Source organism: Catharus ustulatus, chromosome 1 (genome assembly GCF_009819885.2).
Source record: "Catharus ustulatus isolate bCatUst1 chromosome 1, bCatUst1.pri.v2, whole genome shotgun sequence".
In the NCBI taxonomy this organism is placed as follows: domain Eukaryota; kingdom Metazoa; phylum Chordata; class Aves; order Passeriformes; family Turdidae; genus Catharus; species Catharus ustulatus.
Window position 1 is genome coordinate 104,762,197 of NC_046221.1, and position 25,806 is coordinate 104,788,002.

The following is a 25,806-nucleotide window of genomic DNA, read 5'->3' on the forward strand; positions in this document are numbered from 1 at the left end:
AGGTAATTTCTCACAGAAATTTACAGAAACAGGAAAACTAAATGAAATAGTTTGACTCTGGCAATGTTTTGTGGAATTCATGCAGGAGAATCTTATTATATCACCTAGAAAATAACTTTAAATTTCCTTCTTTCTACTCAGAGGGCCTAAGAATTTTCTGTGATAGGTAGAATATTATGTCAGACAGTCCTCAGTTGTTCTTAGCATACACCTTTTCACTCACATGAAATGCCACAATGCATCTCTTTGGTGCTTTAGAAATATTAGAGTGCAATATGAAAGCAAGGCACTATTTCTTCACTGTCAAAATGTGGAATATGTTGATATATGTTGCAAATAAATCCTCATTATTCCTATTTCACAAATCTACAGAATAAAGTATGAGTTAAAAATTCAATTTTGAAATGACCAGATATTTGTATTGCAATATCAGTATTCTCAAATGGTCTCCTAGAGTCAATAAAACTGATCTGAAGATTCTGGACTAAATCTTCAGTTACTCTATGAACAGCATAACTTAAAACATATTTTAAAACTTTTTGCCTTCCTCTTGGATGTTTAGAATTATCTTCTTCTCCCAGGGGAGGACTCTGCAAAGAATAGCTTGAGACCAAGTCAGTAAGGCATATTTTGTGTTTTCTGGTACATGAGTACTGGCTCATGAACTTCTGTATGCAAAAGAGCTATATCTGTCTTGGTATTCCTATTTATCTGGAATTAAAAAATAAGGCTTATCCTTTGCTATGTTTATGACTTGTAGTGTGCTACTACCATACTATGCGCCTTACACCTACATAAATAACAATATTATTTTTGCAATAGCACAAGGCTGTAACATCATCAGATATTTTTACATTGACGGAACTATTAATGGTAGCATTTTTTTCAAGAACGTTTTCAAGAAATAATCCTAAATATACTCTTGAATTTTATGAACCTATTTATTGATTTTGGTGATCAGTGTCTGTTGAGCTTCTTCATTGGCTAAGTTTATGCTTGCTTAAAGCGTAAGGGAAGGATAAGGGAGTTCCTATTTATACACTGAGCTCAAGTGATATACAGTTCAAAACCTTTATTGATATCAAGTAAACAGCCCTTCTCCCTATTTTTAACTGGCTAATCCTCCTTCTTATATAACCTTGAAGTTATGAAAGATTAAGCATTATGACATGTTCAAACTTCTGCTGTTGGTATAGGCTGGTACTCATACCATGACCATGGTTTGGACAGAATTAGAGTTATCCTAGAGCACACACTCCACTGTCTTTTCTAAGAGCTACTTGCCTCTAATTTACATGACAGTAAGTGTCTCTTCCAGTGCAAAAGTGACAGAGAAGGTGCTGGTAGCATAAGGTAGCTAATAGCTATTCTAAAAGAACTGAGCAACCTAGTGTATTAACATCTTTCTTCTCTCAGCAGTTTCACAATTAGCACTTTGCTCAGTTATCTCTTCCAAGGAAATGCATAATGCTGAGAGTAAAAGATTATACTGAAGAGATTTTCCCGTAGTTATCACCAGCGTATTTGTGTAAAAGTCAGGTTATTGCACACAAAGGAACCATTCCCTGGGTTTTTTTTCATGATCTTTAAATATATTTTCCCAGGTCCTCTGTTTAAGTGGTTAAAGTTAGCACTGAAGCATTGACATATGTACACAGATGCTATTTTATTAAGTGATTATTGGGAAAAAAAACCACCAAAACAAACGGGGGGAAAAGAAATTAAGAAATGTAGTGCAATATTTAAAAACAAATTTGAAGCAAAGAAGAAATTCAGCAGTAGAATTATGACAAGGCAGCAACAGTCCTGGAAGTACTTTTAGGCAGTGACACATGGAAAATACTTAATACATGAAATGAATGCCCAATGAATCTGTAGACAGATGCTTATGGCTAACAGAAGATGTATAAGGAAAAAAAGGCAACATGAAAAAGGTAGTGTGACAGTAGGCTACAAGATGCAAAACTATAAAGCATATGTAGTCTGATATTTTGAAAGCAATTGGAAAACATCCTTTATCTTTACTGGTCTGAAAGAAGATGTAGGCTTGCACTAACATAGATATTAAATATGTCTGCACTTAGAAGTTTCAACCAACTTGTCATCTATAAACTCTGGGGAATAAAGGCAGGAAAGAACTATTATACGTTCATAATATCTTAAAATGTTGCACGAGTGTCATTTTCAGAAAAATAAATATTCTATCTCCATAGAAAACAATACCAGTGGCCCACTGTTCTCAAAGTGTGTTGATTAACAGTATACTTCTCTAAATTCTGTCATTGCTTCTTAGTCTGCTATTAGTTCTTGCTTTATAAGACCACTGCCTCAGAGCAGGGGTTGTGTTTGTTTGCATTTTAGCTAGAAAAATAATTCATGAATGAACTTCCTTAGTGTTAGAACAATGCAAATACCCAAAGTTCCTGATAGCCCTGTTTTTTACAGTGCTGTATTTCCAATGCCATTAACACAGAACCGTGAGACAAGAGGACAAACATAAAACTGGATTCTGGATGACAGCCAATAACAAGAACTAAGGGACCAAGTACAATCTCAGAAGATGAAAAGGAGAGGGGATGTCAGAACATCACTAAAAATGTCAGCTGAAGCAGCATCATCTTGACTGACATCAGAGTTTTAAATCTCATGCTCTCCTGAAAATAAGGCATTTTCTGATAACCAACCAAGCATACAGGAGCCTCTCATCTACATATAATTGCAAAATTAGTTTTTGCTCTTGCTTTTCTATTTTGTCAGACTCATAAAATTTAGTTTTAAATAATGACCAAAAGACATCCAGAGCAGAGCACTGCAGGTAGAGCCTCTCAGTGTGCTGAAATACAGAACTGGTATTACAGGATTACATAAATAGCATGAATGTGCCATCGAACGAAAAATTGCCATGAGGGCTGCCTAATTTACTGAGGTTGTCATCACCTTCACTAACCTTCCTCTTCTGTAATGGCACATGTTAAAGATCAATGTTCTATGTTATAGAAAGAGACAAAAATACTACATGTTCTGGTTCAGTATCCAACCGTAAGTCTTTCAACTCTATTATTACTTCTAATAATGAAATTATATACAAATTGTCTTTTAGTGCTTGGACTTGTGAAATTGTCCTCACTTTAAGTTCCTAGCATAAAACCTTCTCCAGTATCCATTCAGCTATGAGAGAAGAGGACTTCTGGTAAAGAGAGAAAGAAGAAATTACACTGTAGCTGTACAGGCTGATGCAATCTACCAGGAAAAGGCAGCAGATTTTAGGTTAATTCTTCCTGTATGCCTTGATCTCACCATTCTCCCTAGAGACACTTTAGCCGTGCATGCTAAGGAGGGAATATTTGGATTGTCAGTCATCTCTCAGTTATTCAGGGTAATCCACCTAAACTATATCATGGAATATCACAAAGGCCACAGTGACTGTCCAATGAAGAATTGTGTGTGATATTGGGACTTGACAGAACAAATTGAGATGGTGAAGTCATACCTGTGCAGTACAACTGAAGCATCACTTCCCCAAGACCTATTAAATATATAAAGTAAGTAAGCAGGACTTAGCTATTTTGTCTGTTCATTCATTCCATTTGCAGCACTTGTGGTAGGAAAATACTTGAAAGGAATGGCATGTCCCATTTTACTTAAAAGGTCAACTGTTATCAATTTTCATAGCACAGAAAAGCAGAGAGTTTCTGAGATGGATAAATATCAGAAATACAGCAGATTTGCTTTTTCCCTTTCATAAATGGCCTTCTGGGAGTATATAAAACAACAGTGCTTCAAAGACTATGATAAAAGTAAAGATAACACAAATAGAAAGTGAGGAAAAAGTATAACAAAGGGAAAGTTTCTTTCTGAGTTATTATGGTGTCTGTTTTCCACACAGAGGCCACAAAGACAGATGAAAAATAGTTTGTCTGAGTTAGGTTCGTTTGAATGTTTTTTTCCAAAACTGTTAGGGGTGGAAAATGAACAAAAATCTGCAGAGCTGTGGGTAGTCTCAACCAGGAGCTTACTTGCAGAGCAGCCATGAATATTTACCTTGCATAAGATGCTTGAAGGAAAAAAAACACAGACTGAAGCTGAGCAGAGAGCCCTAGTCCCTGTGGGTGCCTCTAGAAGCAGCAGAAGGGTCAGATCCCTCCAGAGAATTGCACCTGACTGACCTCCTTCTTCACTATGTGCAAGTTAGGCAGCCCAGTCCTTTTTACCTATATTTAGCTTTGTAATATCACCCCATGTCTTCTGCATTTCCCAAAATGCCAGTAATATTCCCAAAGTTCAGTCTGAGTTTCACTGGGTGGCCAGCACTTCCACAGTACTTACTGCCTTAAAGAAAGTAGCAAAGACACTTCTTATTCAACTCAGTCAAAATTCATCAACCACATCTGAAATTGTCAGGTTATGATTCTATGAACCGAGTCCTACTGATGACTGCATCTGTATGGCCTGAGACAAGGTCACATCACAGATAAATATAGTATGTGAGTAATTCTGTCACCTTATTGATATATTCACCAACACCTTTGAGAAACAAAACATTAACCCAAAACCCCAGTATCCTCCGCTATCCAGCCTCCTTCCCTCCAAAATGAGGAGACTGGGAAAAAACTACCCACTCTCTATGCTAATAATAACATAAACTTGTTATACAGCTGCTTTAAAAACCATTTGCCCATCCTGCCTGTAAGTTGTCTTAAAACTTGCAAAACCTGCAAATTCTCTTAAATGACCTAATTTTATAGGAAAAGCTCATGTTCACTTCAATTTTTTTTGTATGCCCCTCCCCCAGGAAATAAGAATGCAAATATTAGCTTTTATGCACTTTTTCCATGTTTGAAAATTGAATCCAAAGGGTTTATTTACCTTAAAACATCAGAAGAGGCAGGTAAAATTGTGTTGGAAGGCAATGACAGAGAGCTCTAGGAAACTGCATGCTTGCAGTTCTCTCATTTAACCTTTTTTCCTGATTTTACAATCTAAAAAATGCAGGTTAGGACTTACACTTTATTTACTCTTACATTATAAATAAAAAACAACACTCAGGGCATCTTACAAGGTCAAAGAATTATTTTTGAGAATTACCAGTGAGCCTCTCAAAGTTACAAATTCATTTCTTGGATTTGTGCTCAGTCAAAAATCTCTGTCTTTTATTTTCTGTTCTTCATATGTTAGTGAGATCTCAAGGGACAAGAAGAGTTCAACTCAGCAAAAAAGCTTGAAACTGCCCTGTAACTGTACCTAAATTTAGAACCATTGGAAAAGGAGAGTTGGTTTGGATCCAAAAGAAAAACAGTGAAGCCAGCTATCAAACAGCATCTCACATGGAGTTCAAAGACTTGTTTCACTGTTTTGGGTTTACTTGTGGCTTCCTTTGTTTGTTTGGGTTTTTTTTTTTAACCTCTTAATAAGAAAAATGAAACTATTACTGGCAGACATTTTGTGTCATTATAATGCTTTTGATGAGACTGACACTCTTGCAGCAGAAGCCATTAAAATAAATAATAATAAACCCCCAACCCACCACACCAAAAAACACCCAAACCCTGGATGTCTGATTGTTGCATAACAAAACCAAAAAAGTATCAACAAAACATTCAAGTTCTACTTTCACTGCACCCCTTTTTGCCAGTGTGCACCCATGGAAACTTCAATTACAAGACCGTATATAGCTTTTCAAATATTCAAGATAATAGCATACACTTTTCCCTAATTTTAGGTGTTTATGTTTCAAATAATTTATAACTGCTCTGTATTACTTTTTTTTTTCCAAATAGATTCCATTAACGTCATTTACAAGGAAAGTATGGAGTAACACATATCTCAAAAACATATTATCAAGCAATAGTAAACATTTTCCGGGAAACAGAAGCCAGCTATGCTTCTAGCTCAATAAGCATCACAGTTAACTGCCTCACCTCCTACATGGCTTGTCTGGAAGAGAACAGTGCCTATCCAAACAGTTTAATGCGTTAAACAGTTAAATGTTTCAGCTCTTCAAGTGAACATTACATATGCTGTGCTGACCGACAGAAAAGAATTGTCTACGGTTCAGTCCACAATCTGATTACATGTTAAGCACCTCCCAAGAGGTGCTCAGAATTACATCCAAGATTATTAAAATTCATATCATAGAGAGGAAAGACCTAAATTTTAAAAGAAGAGAATAAAAAAAGGCACCAAACTTCTGTCACATCTGACTCCTATTAGAGCAAACTTAATGGAACTCCTCCAGAGGTTTTTCCAGTCACATGAGAAACAGGCCCTGCTGTCTCAATAAAAAAAATACATATGCATTTGGGAAAACAAAAAAAGGATGTCCTGAAGGAAGGCTGCAATATACCTAAGGTATAGATGTGAAGCCTTGTTAAATGAACATGAAAAGACTGAAAAATTAAGGGAAGGACTTGTTTTTCTGAGGTGAATAGGAATTCTACTATATTATTTAAAAGGAATAGGATTTTACCCTGCATGATCATGTACTTAAAGTGGCAGCATGCAGACACCCAGGAGGACAGAGCTAGTGCTGAACATGGAATTAACATTGGTATTTCACAATTCTTGAATGATTTGCCATGTAACCCTAACATCCCCCAAATGCTGCCTTCCAACCAGAATTGCCTAGGGCTTTGTAAAATTGATTAGTGGTAGGGAGATGGTATTCCCCATTACAGCTCCATTTGCTTGAGTGTTTCTGAAGCCTTTTTATCTCATAGCCCTTAAAAGCTGGAGGAAGGTCCCTCCTTCCTGGATGTGCAGTTAGATTGGCACCCTGCAAAGCATCCTGAACATAAGGTAGCACAGGACTGGCTTCCCCAGAAGCAGAGCACTCTGCAGAGTCTGGCCACTTTTTCCACTTCATTTGATGAGAAAAGTGAGTTATGGCAGCTTTTTGCTTGCTGCAGCTTCGTCACCAAGGGAAAAAATTAAAAAGAGGGAAAAAAAATCCATCCTTTCTATCCAAATCTTGGTCTTGTCTGTCCCTACCTGTCTGCAAAGGATTTGAAATAAGAGCACCAATGTTTTTAAGAGAAGAGGGGGAGGAAGGTGACTGGTGCTCACTTCAGAGTGGTGCTACACATAATATGTTAAGACACAGAAAGAAATTCATTTCTTCACCTTTTTGCTCCCCTGTGTGGGAATGCAGCTTCGGTCATGATTGCACCTCAGGAGCCACACAGTGAAAAGCCTCTCCAGTGAGGAGGTTAGGAACTGGGCACATCTTATCTTACAAGATGCTCAGCAAGGACTGTGTTTCCAGGAAGATGGGCTTTCTTTTGTAAGTGAAATTTTTTATCTGCTTTTCCTACAAAATGGATTGCTGGTACAAATTCCTGAGCCAACAATTCATATTTCTGATACAAAAGTAGGCTGGGAACAGAATGTTTCAGGGGAAAAAATTTTAAAAAAGGTTGTGTTTTGGAAGATATCTGCTTGTGAATGCTAGGACTCTTGCAAAGGACGGGAAAGAGCAGACTGTGAAGCTAAAAATAACCACATGCATGCAAATATCATGTACTATAGCACTACCACAGCATTTTTGGCCATAATATAGCAATCGACTGACTATGAGAATTACTACAGATCAAAACTAGTCTTCACTCGAGTATTTCAAGATGCTTCTTTTCCAGGGGAGAAATTCAAATTTGCAAGCCACACTTCTTTTTTTATCAGAGGGAAAGAATGCCAAATAGGCCATTTCCAGAGCCACAAGAGAAATTCCAACATGGGGACAAATTTGCCTAAAAGACAAACCCACACAGACAACCAGCAGCTGTGTGCCATCAGAAAGGATACTGACTGCTACATAACGTAAAACTTTACCCAAACTTTCATAACCACTGTAATACAAGATGACATTTCTGATTCCAGTATAGCTTTCTTAAGGGTTAAATTATGCAAAATACCAGTCCCAATTCAGAAAAGCACCTAAACACAACCATAGCCGCAATCATGAAAGCAGTTCCCTATTTAACTTGATTATTCCGTTGGCATGATTAAATTCTAAGTGCTTAACTGTATTAACACAAACATCAAGGTTTTGTCTCAGTAGGATGAATTAAGTAAGCTGAAATTCATTGCATTGGTATATTTGAAGCAGTGGATTTCAGATTACTTCATCTCTTTTTCTGTAAGCATGCTGTAGTGCCAAAAGCTGTCACTCCCTTGTTTTCTATGCATTTGCTGTATTTTAATGAGAAACTCTATTTATTGATTCTGATATTACCAAGAAAATGGGTTTTCCTTTCAATAAGATGATTACACATAAATGTTACAGAGAAACACAAGAGGGGGTTTTGTTTTGTGGGCTTTTTTCTTTTTCCCTGCATAATTGCTGAAGGCAGCGTATTACCCACTAGCACAAGGCAGTAAATGAGCTAAGTCCCGGATTCACAGCTGTGCTCAGCGTGCTCCATGTGCAGCGACGGGCGCTCAGAAAGAACCATTTGGGATGCCCTGATGTAAAAGGGCTGGCTCTGTACTGGACCTGTGCCCATCCCAGGCGAGGTAAAGCCACAAGGCTGTGCTGTGTACAGAGGACAGCGAGGCCCCCAAGGTGCCAATCTGCCAGCCAGGCAATGTCAAAGAAAAGCAGTAATGCAGTCATGCCCTCCTTTCCACTCATCACACCCACAGATGCCTGATTCTTTCTATCTTGCTTTCAGTAAAGATGAGTTTTAGGGAGCAAACCACATAACACAGAACTTCTTTTTTTCTGGGACTCACTGTTAACTCTTAAAAAAGAATACTCCTCATTATTTTCAAATAAGAATACTCATCATTGTTTCCCTCTGTTTTAAAACCTAGCATAAGTAATAAATATTTTCTTTCTATCAGTAGTGGTGAAATATTTTTATTACTGTACTCTTTAAACAAGCAGTGCTAATATGTAGAGCTCTTACAGAAAATTGTAACAGGAACTTTGCATTCTTACAAGAAAGCAGTGTGTTGCTCTTCTGGGGTAACAGAATTACAATTTTTAGATTGCATCTTATAAACACATCAAAAAGCAAGCATCTGAACCCTCCGAAGTTTAGTTAAATTCCCTACCTTTCCTACATAGAGTGGGTCTGTACCCATGTATTCTTCCAGCACAAAGAACTGATTCCACACCCAGCTGCGTTTGGTTCTCGTCCTCCCTGATTGAAAATAGGGCTTTGACCTGGACCTTGTGAGCTCTGCTTGATTCATCCCAGAAAGACACAGGAAAAGAGCTAGCATCTGAAGAAAATGGCAAAACTCCACTTTGCCCAACTTCATCTTTTTTTTTTTTTTTTTTTAATTTTCCTCGGTGAAAGAAAAAACCTTGACCAAAGCAGGCACAATTCCAGTTGTCTCAGTAGCTTTAGCCTTCGGCAGGGTGTCAGCTGGGAGTCCAGAGATAATAATTTGCAGACTGGTCGATAGGAAGATGTCACCACTGCTGAATAGCCTTCACCAAAGAAATGGTGTAATGGGTACCTATCCGGGAAAAAGACAAGAATTGTTGTCAGAATTTTTAATTCTTTCAGAGAATTCAAATTCTTTGCAGCTTTCACATCATGCATCAAAACTGTTCACTTATTATTTTTCTCCTCATCAAATACCAATGAGTTTATAAAAGTCTCTCAGTTTATAGCATACTTCTTCAATGGCATTACTACTGGTGATACAACTGCATTTATAGTCATAAAGTTTTATCCTAAATGTTCTCTTAATGTACCATTTTTTTTCCCCATGGTCAAATTGTTTCTCTTTAAAATAATCAGAGTAAGTGTAGTTATTTATAGTAATTTGGTTTGATATTTTCTCTTCTATCTGCCGTGGTCTGCTTTACTCACCATTTCTATGATATAATTACAAACCAGCTACAGGCAGCAAGTTGTACTAATGGCAGCGACATATTCTAGCTTAACTCTCTCCCATATAATTCAAAAGTAAAATGAAGGAGCATAAGATGAATCAGAATAATTTGATTGATTCTTAGTCACAGTACACCAGATGATATGATTTGTTCTGATCTCAACCTGACCTGGTGAAAAGCCCTGAGTCTCCCCACTCAATTTCACTACATTCCTAAAGCAAATGTCAGGTACCGTAAGAAACATGTTAGACTACTTTATATATTTATACCGAAATATGCCCAGAAAGATTAGAAGATAGTGTCATTTTGTATTTTCCATGAAACCTTGATTTAATAGCAAATGATTTTTCAGCATTAACACATGTAAATCAGGTTTTATTTAAAAATTCAATCATTTAATAACTCACAGGACTTAGTAATTTTTTTTTTTTTAGAAACACAAACTTCAATACTTAACCAAGACTCTTTTCTGCATTTTTTGACTGAAAGCCTTCTTTGCCATGTAAAAATGTATAATTAGTATAATGCTTTTCAAAGTATAAATTCTGCCAGTCAGAACCAAACGTAGCTTTGCCTTTTGGGAGAATCACCAGGTAAGCAAACCTGTGTCTTAAATAGACATCCTCCTTGTCCAAGTGAGCAATAAGGGAGACAAGAAGCATTTACAAAATGCCAGACATGAAGTGGAAATAAGGATGAAATTAAAATAGATAACAGCATTAATTTGGAGTGAACTGCTGCTACTTAGGAAGCCACAGAAGAAAGAAGATTTCATCCTTTGCACTTTTAATTAATCTAAAAAGGCTAGACATTAAATCACACACACATTAAACACTCTGGACTGATTATCATAGTCCTACTCATTACTACTAACACTGAGTGAAATGCGATATCCACTATCTGTTTTCAGGCTCTTTCAGCTGCAGAACGCCTATGCATCGTGCTGCCAAAGGTACCTAGAGGGCAGAAACATGAAACAAATAAAAAGCTCTTCTGATTACAGACTGTATTTAAAGCCTTTTTATAGTAATCCCTTCTGTGGTACTGCCCTGCACCAGAAAGGCTTTGCTTAGAGGCTGGTGGGATAAACCACAAACCCACTGAGCGTGTTTGCTAAGCAGTAGCAATTTGAAAGCTTCCATATAGGAAAATCCAGTGTCTCCCTAAACACAATGGAGAGAATAGGCAAGCCTTACCTAAAGACCCTAATTTTGAAAACATGACACTGCAGTTATAAAAGACATCACTCCAACATGGACCAAAATTCTGCTCACAGCAGGATTAACAAGCAGGTGTCATCCTCGTTAGAAGAGCCTAGTTTGAAATGATTAATCCCAACTAGTCATAGCTCAGTTTTGATCTGGCCCTTTGGGTAAATCATGACCATATGACAGTAATTACTGAGAGGGCTGCCAGTGAGTGTTAAGGAAGTAGCTATGCTTTCCCTGTGATATGTTCACTACTGCTCTGTTCAACTACAGTAAGTGTTGTTTGTAGTAGAGGCTGTTTATGCATCCTTGATTTCCCCTCTCTGTGTCTAAGTTACATCATGCTAAAGACATCTGATATTGATAAACTGTCAGTTTATTTCAAAGAGGCAGCAGATTGTTATTTAACAGAGATAAAAATACAAAATGGATTTTCTTAAGAAATGTCAGTAAAACATTTACAATATGTTAGAGTCTTTCCACTAAGCAGTTTGAAATGTCTTGTTCTTGCTCAGAACAGACATTTCAAACCTAGAATTGCTCTAACCTTTATCTCGAACAGTGTTCTCTTATATCCTTTCTTTTACACCTGCAGGAAAGTATGAAAGCCACCATATGGAGTGCCATGGTCCCGAGCCACACGCCACAGCACAGAACTGAAAAATGCACCCAAAATACCAACTGAAAAACAGTCCATATGCTAGACAGCACAATCTGATGAAAAGCAGAATACTCACACCTCCTGGAAAAAAAACGTTGTTGTGGTTTACTCATTCTCAAATACTTTCACAACACAGACTCCAAAATTCCAATTATTTTTATTTTTATTTTATTTATTTTTATGCACTTTCTGCTCTGAAACACTCTTCCCTCCCTTTTTTCTCTTCTTTAGGATAATTCTTCCTATTCCTCTTAGAGCCCTGGTTTTTTTAGGTTTTTATTTATAGTTCTTCCAGCACACTGCGTTTTATATGTGATACCTCCAAAAGCAGAAGTCTCTTGTATTTAACAATAGTTTCTGTTTTGGGAGTAATTACTTATTAAATTGCATTTTACAAACTTTCTTACTAATATAGATAGATAGATAGATAGATAGATAGATAGATAGATAGATAGATAGATAGATAGATATACATTTTATACAGTTTTTAAAATTTATTTTCTCCAAGCATAACTAGCACATCAACATCGCCTGTTCTATCACGTCCATAAGTATCAAGTCCACAAGACCACATAAGCAATGTCACAACATTCATAAAACTGAAAACTAAGAGGTACTGTTGGTTTTTTCCTCATTAAGGCATACCTTGATTGTTCAGGGTTGCACTTGCAGCAGTGGATAAAACTAACACTGACAGTGACAGAGGGTATTCAGTGCTCTGATTACAGTGTCTTCACTGTCATCTGTGTTTACTGACTTGAGTGTGATGGCAAAACTGACCTGAAACCACTTTGTACATTCGTTTAAAGATGCTCTTTTATGAAATGTTGTCTCTTTCTGCACAAACAAGGGTGTACAAAACTGAGAAATATTTACAGTTTTAATTGGTATCATTAACTACCATAAAATAAAAGTGTACCTTTGCATCTTTTTTCTGATCTCCCAAATGCTACTCCCCTCCCCAAATAGGCAGAAACCAAATCATATCTCCTCATTCACACTTTGCCAGCCTAAAAAGTAACTTAGACCCTTAAAAATAAAATAGTCTGCCAGTGTATTTAAAACCTTAAGCTCTAGCTTTCACATCTAAGCTTGTTCTCCCTATTTGCTTTACCTGTAGTCCTGGAAATCACAAATATAAAAAAAGAAAGTAAAAGTACTGGTGCGCAATTTTGGAGAGTTATGTGGTCTGGACAGTGCAGGTAGCACATCTTAACTGAGCAGTAACATGCTATCCAAGTGAACAGCTGAAAGAATAAAAAAACCCTAAAAACACAAACCTCAAAAAATGAAGCATAAAAAATATCCACTAGATATCTAAACACTCATGTTTATGTTCTTAAATAGCTGGCTGATATGTAAAACTTCAGACTGAAGAATACACATTTGAAAAAAATAACAACCTCTTCATTCCATACACATCATAAACTTACATTTTCTCCCATCTGCTGTACAAAAAATGAAACTATATTTAAGCCACAGTGTACTGGGTTACACTGCTAATCTGAAAAATGTTACTACTCTACTTTGCCAAAACAATCTGGTAGTGTCAAAGAGACACTATTATGCACTGTCTCCAAGGGGCAATCTTGATTTGTTGAAAACATTCATATCATGAATAAGATCCTCAGCTTAAAGGAATAGTCCCCCACACTGCAAGCAATTAAGGGTAATTTACACCCACTGAAAATCTCTCTGAATATTTTGCTTCTCTCCATAATTTCTAAAACAACTCATCAAGTCTAGTGTTCATTGTTTGTGCGTCACAATGAGCACCAGTAGATAAGGACAAGTTTTCAATCTCATAGATATTGTCTTGGAAGCCCTCCTTCCCCATGTCTGTGATTTCCCCAGCCCCATAGGGCAGCTTGCTGGAGGCTCTTGAGATCATCTTTGCACCACCTAACCTTTGCAGCCAAAATGCAAATTCCTGCAGACTTCTGCTCACACATTGCAACCAGTGTCACAGTGCCAGCTTAATCTATGAACCGTATCATTTTCCTGTCAACCTCTTCAACCCAACAGAGAATTTTGTCCTTCAGCATATTCTGTCCTAAAGTATTTCTAATGTGTAAAATGCTTTAGGAAGAAGTAGAAATCCAAACCTTTTTCCATTACTAAACTCCACCAGTCTGGACTGCATTACTCTAGTTTGAAATCTCACTGTCAACCACTCACTGAAGTTGTACCTGAAGAGTTTACTACTCCTATTTTACTGCCTTCTCTTCCCTCATCCTCCCTCCTGCCCCATTATTCTCCTCTCACCAAATTGCTTCAATTTTTGATACCATTGCAGAATTTACTGGACCTCACTGGACCTCACTGACTCCAAGCAACCACCACTTGCTAGTAAATCTTGCAATAGCTTTGTCAACAATGCACAGTTATCCCATGGGGTTTTTTTTGTTTTTTATCTACTTTAGCCATTCAGTAAAATCAGACCCAGGGTGTTGAAATAATTCCAAGGGTGACTGCCACCACTGGATCTTGAACCATGATCCCTTAAACAAAGTAGAACCAGCAGGTGAGCCCCCTGACAGCTGGACTGCCCTCACTGAAATATTTATGCTTTGACATTCAATTTTACAATGCCCATTGGACAGGGTGTTACATTTAGTGGCAGAGAAAATTCCCCTTTGTTACAAGCCTGCAGCTCCTCCATGTCACACATCCTAAATATTACAGGAGACTCCTTCACAGGCACATGAACAGGAATGTGATCCTTGAGAAAAAAAAGGTTTTGAGAAGATAACATGTCTAATTACAGTGTCAATTGCAATGTCTGGTTATCACTTTTTTCAGGGAAAGAAAAAAAGAAAAGGAGGGTGCCTTGGAGCAAGTGAGGTGGGGACCCTGTGATGAAATGAAGCTCTGCAAGTCAAGGCAGTACGATGAATCCTATTAACTCCCTGTACCAGATGACATTACAACTACAGACCACAACCTCCTGCCGCTAACTGGCCTAAATATTCACATGGGAGGTCTGTAAATGTAGTGCACATCCTGCAGTCTGCATCTGGTTATCAAGCAAAAAAACTATCACTGCTCCAAGCATATGGCGCTGTTACACTAAACTGGCTCCAATACCCTCTGACTCAGGTGAAAGGACCTGATGAGACGACAGAAAAACACTAGGCACACTGCAATAAATTATATGGCTTTAAAAAAATGCATAAAGAAAACCAGGTAATAGTTTTTGGTCTTTTATACTGCTCTGCAGTTGATCATAAGATTGCACATGTCTAGAGTGCTAAATTGTTTGGGTGGTTGGTAAGTTTGCTTTGTTCCCCAAGCAAAATTAACAAAAGAAAGATTTTTTTTTTTTTCTAATATCATTTTCTCCATGTGAAAGAGTTTTATTGCTTTTTCACCCTGCCATGGTACTTTTGAAGGATCTAAGTTGCTGGGAAGGATTATGCTAATTTGATCAGTTATTGAAAAGAAACGCCAGCAGTATTTGTGGATCTGGGACCAATCAAGGCAAATATTTAAATTTCCACAAGCTCAATTTCTGCAGCCTCATTTCAGCTGAAGAACGTCACATAATGCCTAGGGATGACTTTCTTGCAGAACTGCTGAATTCCCAGAGGAGGCACTCCTGCATTACTGCTTAGAGTTAAGCCTGCTTTGACAGGAAGAATTGAAGTAACCATCTATTTTATGCGCCCTTCCTCAGACAGAATTTAATGATTTTTATTGCCACAAGAAAACAATACCCAGTAGTAGCATGAAAGCATACATGAAGAAAATGTGTGTGATAAACTAAAGGAAAAGGAATGGCTCAAGAAAGGTCCTCATTGAAGAGCCGCTGAATACATGAGATACTGAAGCCAACAGACTGAAAACCCACACAAAAACTTACTACATATCACTGGGACTGACTCTCAAGCACTGTATTTGTCTCTAAACCACTTGAAGTTTAAAATATTTTTATTTTCATCGCACATTGGAGTCAATTTGTGAGTTGAATCCCTTTGAGAAAAGGCTTAGCCAGGTTTATAGAAAACTAGGAATTTAAGTTGGCGTAGAACAATATAAGGTCTTGCATTAGCAATGATTTTCTTCAGTCAAGTCTCTGACTACTGAAGAAACATAGAAGAATGTGGGCACGTGTACATATACACAGTTCTATGTGAAAAGGACAGGTGAAAATCTATGTGGATATTGTATCCGTTCTTCTCATCACAAAATTCACAGTTAATTGGCAGATGTACAAATGCTTTACAATAACCCTTTTACATGAAAAAATAAGAATACTTTGCTATTAAACCAATAGCAAATAATCAATAGTGCCTTGCTATTAAATCAATGAAAGTAGACTTAGGAGAGTTGTGAGGCTGTCACCTGACTTTTAACACAATTCTAATGACCTACATCAGCCTTTAATTACAGTAAAGTCTCCCATTATAAGGTGAAATGTTCCTTGATCAAAATTGCAATCTTTAATGGCTTTTTGCAAGAAAATAGGCATTATTACTGATGTTTGTATTTTCACTCACATTAACTGGCATGCATTTCTAGCATGCAGTGGTATTTCAGATTTGATATTTTCCTAATATTCCTGGTAGTTTTAAATCTTTATTAAGTACCCAAATACTAGATACTGAACATACTTAATACTAAAAGCTACCCGAGATAGGCCTTCCCTTACTGTGGATTTTATCGCAATTGTTTTTTAAATCTTACTTAGCCTTTCTTCATGACCCTGAAAAAAAACCATGTGTCTAGATGTCTAGATTAGATCCCCTGACAGTTGCAGACTGAAAAGCTATAAAATTGTGTAAAAGGACTTAAAAAGAATAGCACATTTGGTCCCTGGATAGTTCTTTTGGGTTTGTTAAGTGGGTTCTGTGTTCTTTTTTTCCTGCGAAGAGGGTAACACACTCGTTGCACTGAACTAGCTCTAATGAGGCACAATCATACCATTTCCAAATATCCTCACTTCACTACTGCACCGTTAAAACTGTTATAATATTGCTGAGAGAAAATCAGCATCACTTTATAGCTAATCTTTATCTGTTGACCTGTTGTACCTTCAGCAGCTACATGGTAAGCAAACTTAATTTAGTTATGCAACTTTCATGCTACTGCCGGTCTGAACAGCTCTGCACCTGAGCTAGACTCACCTTTCTCAGAAACAAAGTACCTGGCTTTCACCAGTAATAATTCCCTGCAAACTCAGATAATGTAACAGAGAAACAATTAGTCGATATCATAAAGACAGAAAAGTAAAGTCATGCATCAATGCCAAGGAAAGACTGTTTCAGAAACTGGCATGCTCAAGAGTTTGGCTCTTTCATGTATTTATTTATTTGTGCTGGAAAAGCAATTTATTTTCTGCAAAGCTGCGCAATCACCTACGTTTTAGCTGAAAAATGGCAAGTCAGTATGTCTTGTTAGAGAGACTATGAAGTATACTCTGCCCTTTCAAGTCTCTGGTTTGGCTTGAGCAAGTTATCTATCAGAACATAAGATTTTATCCTTGCAAGGGGAAAAGATTAAAGTATCAGCATTTCAGTTCCCAGAATCAGAGCACATCACAAGTATCCATCTCCCATCCTTTCCCACATCCCAAGGAACACATCGTTTGTAGAATCTTGGCTCACCTGAACTACTTCACCTTTTGAAAGCAGTATAAAGGCTAAACCATATCTCAAAAAGGGATATTTTTTTGCCTCCATTAGCAACAAGAAGTCTGAGGATCCAGATGACAAACCTCTTGCTACCGGTGTACACAGCCTATTGTAGGAAAGCAGGACATGCCCGTGTGTGGATATGTGGATGGATTGGGGGACGGGGCAGAGGGGGAAGGGTCAGCATCAGCCAAGCACTGCAGAGCTAGCCTTACCAGCTGAATACTAATCAAAGAAACAGCTCCCATAATTTCAACATTTGCAAACTCTAGAACATCCTTGACATAGAAGGACGAAAGCTCTGGGAAATAACTCAGGAAATTTCCTTGTCTCTCTAATCTTTTGCACTGTAGCATCACTGCCAGACTTCGAGCCCAAGCAAGACAGCTGTTTTGGCTTGGCAGAAAGGACTGACACAGTCAGGACTTCGGGCTGCCTGTATTTTGCAGAAGTCTATGGTCCTCCCTTCCCCCACCCCACTTCCCCGCTTATCAGTGAGACTTCTCCAAAGAGTCAAGAGTGATGCTATTGTTCTCTTATTTCTCAGAAGGTGCACACGCTCTTACAGTCCCAGTACTCTCCCTTTCCACGGTCTCCCCACCACCCCCGGTGCTGAGTGCTCCCACGGCCGGTCCCAGCCGCGCTGCCCGGGCCGCCCCCAGCCCGGGGAACGCGAAACTTGCTGCCGCGGCCGCGCCGCCCCCGGCGGCTCCGCAGAGCCGCGGCCCCGCTCCGGGGCGAGCGGGTGCGGGGGAGCAGCACACAGCCCGTTCCTGCAACTGCTCCGACCGCCCTCTGCCTACATGGGAGGGGAAGGGGAAGGGGAAGGAAGGCGAGGAAAGGCACAGGTGCAGCCGGCACTTACCTGCTCCCCCTTTCCCTGCGCTGCCCAGCGCCGTGAGTATTTTAATCCCAAGGGCCGGCGGTGCCTCCGCGGCGAAGCGCTGGCGGGATGCTCCCGAGCGGGGGGGCGGCTGCGGGCGGCGGGGCGCCCACCGGGCATGGGGGCTGCGCGCCCGCCCGCGCACTCGCCCGCGGAGACGGGAGCGCTGCCGCTGCTCCGCTCCTCCTCCTCCACGGCACGGCGCGGCACTGCACAGCCAGCCGCCGGGCACACGACGGGAGAAGTGGGTGCCGGTGCCAAGCCCAGCTCCGACTGGGTGCGGATCGTGGCTGCGGGAGGAGGAGGAAGAGGAGGGAGGGAAGGAGCGGGGAGGGAGGGAGAAGGCAGAGGAGGTGGGAATGCTGCTCTGGGCAGGGGATATCACGGCTCGGTGGCTGGAGCCGGCTGCCAGCTCCGTCCGAGGGCGCGCGGAGGCGGCACAGGGACTCTTTGTACCTCCCGAAGACCCAGCGGTGGCTATTGAAGCGGGATCCAGGGAGCAAGCAGCCTGCCCGGCCCCACTATCCCCCCCGCCTCTCCTCCTCCTCCTCCTTCTTGACAGGATATACAGATGGAGTCCTTTGGATAAAAATCAGGAGCCGGGCTAGGGGGTGGGGCGGGAACCAATCTCTCTCCCTATTTGCATTTGAAACGGGGAGTTGAAGGAGACACTTCAAGGTTTGGGGCTTTTTTGTTGGTGATTTTTTGTGTGGGGGGGGGAGGGTTTTGTTTGTTTGTTTGTTTGTTTTGGGTTTGGGTTTTTTTTTTCAATACTTCTGCCCCACAACCCACCATGCAAATTATCCTACAAGCTGCGCCTGAGCTTTCGAGGTGTAAAGATAAAGTCGCAAAACTAAACCGAACTTACGGAGTCCCTGCTTTAAAGCTTTGCCCTTCCAGCCTGCCCCTTGTGAAACCCACACTCCCTGCCCTGCCCTGGCCCGTCCTCCTGCCTGGCGTGGGGCAGCCGCGGGCACTGGCCCCGGCCGGACCGGGGTCCCCTCTCCCGGTCCCTGGCAGGGCACGGAGCCACCCCCGGCCCGCTCGGGGCACTCAGAACCTCGCAGCCCTGCTGCCCTCTGCCTCCCCAGAGCTGCTGTCACGCCTCCCCTGGTGATACCGCGAGGTGGTGGTGAGCGGGGAGAAGAGGATTGAAAAAGTAAAAAATACGTGGAATAACTGAACTAGGCGCTCTCCCGGAATAGAGGGTGGAGAGAGCGGAGAGTGCGCAGGGGCAGCAGGAGAAGGTCCAGTGTCAGGCTGGAGCTGGTGCCCGGCAGCACCCACGCACAGCCCCGCAACCCCGGGGCTGCTCGGGGCAGCCGCTCTGGGAAATGAGCCCCTGCTTTGTTCGGACGTGGTCCGGCTGTGAAAGCCTCAGCACAAACTTTCTGCCTCATTTCAGCACTGCTGAAGCCGTTTTGGTCTGCAGAACGAAACAGATCTACAACAGAAACGTGATCAACCAGGAGTCAGCACACCTCCTGAAGGAAAAAAAAAAAAAAAAACCAAAAAAAACACCAGAGGTTCCAAACGTTGGCAGAGCTGCTGAACTGACATTTTCCATGGACAAAAATATTTTTTACGCGTACTGTTTTTAGAACAATGGACTGTACCAAGGGCAACTGTAAGATATGCACCTTGGTCAATGTCTTTTGGTTCATATTTACCAGAAAAGCATTTTCAACATGATAAAAACAAACAAACTAATAATGTGAATATATAATTACTTTTCTTTCCTATTATACATTATACTATGAAGTGCGTTGTCAACACTAATAAGGTAATGTGTGGATAAAGTCAGTTCAATAAGAAAAAAACCCAACAACACAACAATTGGTTTGGATCACAAGGTTTTGTTTTTTTTAAATAATTTCAACTTCTGAATTAGTTCGTTGCCTTTGAATACACAAATGCAGCATGCATGGCTATTTTAATAATGTAATATGTAACTGCTATGTGTTTCTTGCCTTTAAGCATCACTTTCAGATGTGATTTCCAATGTCACCCTTCTAATCAGAGGGAGGCAATTCAACATCATGGCATTCGTGAGCTGAAGAAGTGGTTTAAAGAGAGCAACTAGAAGCAATCTACATTCTCCAAGTTGTGGAGTGTCTGAGTGCTTGGTTACAACTTAATAAGATGTATTCAGGCAAGAAAATCCTGAAACATGATTGCACACAGTTGCTTAAGATTGTAATTAAGGATTCGCCTTTCCTTTGTTCTCCTTCCCCCAATCTCTAATTCATCTTTTACAAGTTAATCAAAATAAGACTCTTTTCACTGATCCTTAGAGGACACGGTTCAAGGACAGATTATCTTTTTTTTATCATGAAATATCATAAACACCTCTGCTTTATCTTCTTTCAAATTCATTCAGAGATGTAACCATGAAAATTTGTCTTTTAGCACTTAATTCAGTAGCTATGACTTCAATGATGAAAATAGAAAAGTTAAAAACAGGGGAAAAAAATCTCTGTTTGCAAATAGGATGACATTAAAAAAAAAAGAATCTACAAGGGGTCATTAGCTTCTTAAACTTCAGCTAAGATCCTAAAATTTTATATTTACTCTTCAGGTTGAAAATAGGGACTAAATAGTTTTACAGTCATTTAAAATCATTGCAAAGGAAGGACTCTTTCTTATTAATTTTGATTCTGATCCAGATATTACTAATGGAAAAATAGAATAGTCAATTATCACCCAATTAAAAAGCTTTCATGTGTAGCTTCACAGAGTATTTCATGATGTTCTTCCTAACAGACCTCTTCTCAAGGATGTGCTTTACGTTCCAAAAATCTAGTCTCTCAAGCAAAACCTTTTGTTAAACTGTGTGTCAGTGAAAACATTTGAACTTATTTTTACTCTGTTGAAAATAGGATAGATACTTTTGTCTTATTATTTTTCTAAATGCTTATGTTGTCATATCAAAATAAAATGTATGAAACCCTTTGACTTTCATGGGAGTAAAACAGTGACTCCAAGCAAAATAATGTGACTAAGCAGACCAATTTAATTTCATTGCACAGGCAGAATAAAATATAAGGAAGCAATTATTCTTAGTCACTTTTGGCAATCTACCATTTTTAGTAACATAAGCAAATGTATATTTTTTTAATACAATTTGTTCTTGACTGTCTTGCTTGTGGGTTTTTGCCAATGAGTCAGTCCATTCCAATGCATTGACTGGATCATTTTGGCAGGAATCCACAGCTACAACACTGTTGTATTTCTTTCTAATATGTTTTGTAGTGCATTTATTCATCCTGAGAAGTACAGGTGTACCACTTCCAGAGGGAAGTCTGAAGTTTGTACTAAAAAGCCTCGGACCATGCTAGACTCTCTCTTAGGTAGGTGCCGTAAAAAGTAACTGCAGGCATCAAAATGCATTGGTACTGGAACCTCTCCCATCTTTTGAATTCTGAACCTACCAAGGATGTCTCTTCATATTACAAGTTATGTTGCTGTTTTGTAGAGAGGATCCATAGGCAGATTTCAGTCCACAAAACCTGAAACTACATGTCTTGAAAAATGCTGTTAAATGCTTCTTAGACAGCGAGAGCTTTGGTGGCCACTGCTTAAGGAGAATTTTGACCTGAAACTCAAATCAAATTTGTTTAATGGTTGTATTCAGTCCCCTGAGCCTCTGTGTCTCGGTATTAACATTTCTATCTGTACACTCATTGTACATGTTCTGAAAAAGAGCAGTGTCAGGTAACTGCTACCTGGGTGCTGGTAATTCACTGGGTGGGAAGAAGCAACTTCCATTATGTGCTCAGCAATAGCTTGTAGAGTTCCTTCAATATGAAAATGTATTGTGCTCAGAGGCAAAATACTAACTTTTCCTATCCTTAAAAATTCATGAGGATATTGGTCTTTCACAGAGTAAACAGGAAGGCTTGCAGTTTAGTATCTTTTTTATAGAAAAGCATTTCTTAACACCATTAACACATGGTTTCTCTGTACAGGTACAAATGCTTCTGTATGTTACTTTTAACTAAGTGCTTCAGCTGTCCAGAAATAATACTTACAAGTGGCTATTATTCTGATGTGAATATCTTACCTTCTGTATCACAGGGGAAGTCACTGTCCATTGCTGTGGTTACGCTAGCTGTGATTCCAGTCTAGAAGTGAACAATGTTTTTCTTTGGTCTTCTTATTTTCTCATTTCTACAATTAGCAGAAGGCAAAAAAGAAGCCCATTGAAAGTGAAGACACTCATGGCCTTTGACAAGATAATTAACAGAAAGTCTCTGACTTTCTGTATCCTCACAGTTACAGTTTAGTTTCCGATTTAAACTTTGAGATTTTTGAGACAATTACAATGTTGTCTATATTCCAGGAGTGTTTGCCACCCGATGTAGAAGCACAGGGGTCCTGCTTAACAATAGCAAGTTCAATAACCTGTTGTTTAGAATATACTTTGCAGAATAGCTTCTAAAGATATGTCAGTCAAAATAGCATAATAATATGAACTAAATTATAGTAAATAACTGTAGTGATTCAATTGGGGAATTTATGAGGTCACTTTGTGAATCCACAACCACCCATTCTGCTTAGGAATTGTTACCTTATCAATTCAGCATCACCACGAGGGCTCCATCTGTCCCTCTGTGGTTCCTCTCTATCTTCCCTTGAGTTTCCACAATCTTTTGATGACATATTTGGTCCACATATACTGGCAAATCTGAGTAACTAATACATTTAGAAGAGTGGTATTCTTCAAAAGTAAATCTAGTTAATCCAAGGCAATGTAACAGTAAAAGTAATAAGAAGTCACAGTTGCCTGAATTAATAAAAGTAAATGCAGTTAAAAATGGAGTTTATGTTGTCAGGAAGAACAGAAAATAGCAACAAAGGGAGTTGTAGGAAAAGAACTTGTAAAGTTAAGAAACTGTAAATTAAAAATAAGTTTGTTTAACCATAAGGAATATGCAAAATCAAAAGATTCTACTATTGAGGGTAATTTATTAGTCACACACCAGTAAGAATAGCACAAGAATAAATCAATTAAAATACAAACACATGGAAAGAATTTTGAAAATGTCACAGGATGATGGTGGCAAATGGCAGGTAGGCTGTCAGAAGACTGAAAAGAGAAATGGAGAATTTCATTATGGCCACACTGGAATGGGCTATTTGTACAAGCAAGGATAGATGGCTTAAAAAAGCCCTAAGACCAGAATGGAGGCTGTGTGGCCAGGCTCCAGATGCTATTCATCATATTATAAGTGGATATACCAAGCTGGCCAGAAGTGAGATACAATTCAGAGTGACAAAGCTGGCAGTGTGGTGCAGTAAGTTTTCTGCAAGAAGTATGAATTACCAATGGAGGAATAAAAAAACCCACCATCAGCCAACAAAGAAAGGTGCTGACAATAAAAGTAATAATATTATTTTAAAACATTATAATTAAATAAAAAAGAGAGGGCTAGGAATAAGAGATAGGAAATGAGATGAAAGGATTAAAAGGGACGCAAAATGATTGAAATTTTTTTTCTTTCTTTCTGTTTAATTCAAGAATGTTGACCAAACAAAAAAGGATCAAAAATGTAGTCAGGACAGAAGTAGAAGAGAACCCAGTTTCTGGATTCTCTGGATGAAGAAGAGCATGCAAAATACGAACTACTTTTATAACATTGGACCCACACAAACTTTGCAATGGTACTACGTTAAACAGTAACTCTCTAGCAGATATCACATAGCTGCTTTTATGAGAATCTCTTGATGAACACAATCATTAAAATTGTGTTCAAAAAAGCACATGAGTCTCAGATTGATGCTTCACAGTGGCAACATCCTACTGGTGGAGAAGAAGCATCACCGTCCTTAGAATCAGTACTCCTCTTTTTTTTTGATGTATGTTGAAAAAAAATAGGTTAGATGCATTCCTGCTGGATATTAAGATAAATTCTCTCAGGCATTCGTACCAGGCAAAACTGATGTAATTTTTTCAGAGGAATTGTGGTAGAGAATCCCAATTTGTCTGATCCTATGAACAACTACACACAGGAAGCCCAATTGACTTCAGGGACTTTTGCATGCTTCAGGAACATTGCTACAGTGTAGCATTCATCAGAAAATCTGCAGTTAAGTTATTAGTGAAAAAAGGCCAATAAACACACAATTAAACCAGTAACTTCCCATACATAGCAGGAAGTCTATCTTCAGGCCAAACCCTATACTCTACATCCACTATACAAAATGAATAACTCCTCCACTGACCTCTAAACCCAAACCAGATTTCAGTGTTCCAGTGTGATTTGTCAAGACAAGCTTGAACACTTTCGCAAACAAAATCCATGATTACAGCTGCAATTTTAGAAGTATTTTCTGAATAAATGGCCTGAATTATGTACACTTCTGCATCATAACTGGCATTCAAGATGCTCATAACCTTCCCTGTGTGAAAACTTAGCTAAGTAAGCAACTTTTTTATTATTATTTGTAGGTTTTTCCCCTGACCACAGCAAAAATTGAACAAGCACTCTCTTTTTCAGAAAAACCCTCCCAAAACTGAAGACAAAACCAAGGCAAAAAGTCCCCAACAATCCCAAAACACATTTTCAAAATGTAGAGTATTATAAGCATAAGCAATACTAATAGCAAGGAGCATGCTGGTGACCCTTCCTTTTCCCTTTCAAGCAATCCAACTTTTCAGGTCTGGACATTAAATGAAATGCTATTCTCCTATACCTGAATATTTATGCAGAAAGGGTTCTACCCTGGCATGTAAGCAGTTGTATATGAAGCAGATGGAAGTGTCTTCTAAGTGAGTTAGGGAAAAAAAAAAGTCACTATCTTCATCATCCTGAACTGCCCACTCTCAAAATTATTTGGTGTGAGCGCTGAAGGAGACATAATTTCACATGTCAATTTTCCACCCAGCTAATGTATCCATCAAATTTTTTATTCCTTAAGAATGACAACTTAGAAATTACTTTTATACTTTAAATGTTAAAAACCCTATAAATCCCTTAATCCTACCCACTTCTACCTTTCTTTGGGATACATTCTACATTCATTAAAATCAGTGGGAAAACATTATTTAATCAATGAGACAAAAATAAGTTTTATTAAAAACCTAAGTTATTGTTGGTTTGAAAACTAGCTTAGAATATGAAGCACAACATATTGTACCACTCCTCCAGAAGGTGGTGGAAATCTTTGAAATTCCCAACTGGTGGAGATGAAGATGCAAAAAGCATTACACCAATGGTTATGCTAAAAGAATAAAACCAGAACCTTATCAATCCTTATTTCCTTCTACTTCTACCCATGGCTGTATGTGTAAGGGAGAAAAAGGGACAAGGGCAGATGAAAGAAAATAGCAGTGCTGTGGAACTTGCTTCCTACTACACTTAGCAGGTTAATAATGCCCTAGCACCAGGAGTAATTCACTCAATCCCCTTCAGTCTTTTATCATATTTCCTCCAATCTGGCCTTTGGAGACATCAGAGCTGGTCACTGGGATGCTGTACCGAGGCATTCAGCAACACTGACCTTGGTGTTAGCAGCCCTGTAAGTCTTGCTTTTTCCAAAGTACTGCTTTTGTTTTCCTCTGAGTCACTGAAGTT

At 39.0% G+C, this 25,806-nt stretch overlaps 1 protein-coding gene and 1 long non-coding RNA gene across 2 annotated transcripts in view; one reads left to right on the plus strand and one right to left on the minus strand.

The window, feature by feature from the left end:
- Positions 1-18,328, minus strand: part of CDH7 (cadherin 7) — an 85,307-nt gene extending 66,979 nt beyond the window's left edge. Inside the window, exons 1-2 of the mRNA XM_033055776.2 lie at positions 18,212-18,328; positions 9,052-9,462 (exon numbers count right to left, since the gene is read on the minus strand). Coding sequence (XP_032911667.1) covers positions 9,052-9,261 — 210 coding nt within the window. The 5' untranslated portion in view covers positions 9,262-9,462; positions 18,212-18,328. The remainder of the gene's footprint in view (positions 1-9,051; positions 9,463-18,211) is intronic.
- Positions 18,073-25,806, plus strand: part of LOC116994243 — a 39,800-nt gene continuing 32,066 nt past the window's right edge. Inside the window, exon 1 of the long non-coding RNA XR_004417442.1 lies at positions 18,073-18,243. This is a non-coding gene — a long non-coding RNA (uncharacterized LOC116994243). The remainder of the gene's footprint in view (positions 18,244-25,806) is intronic.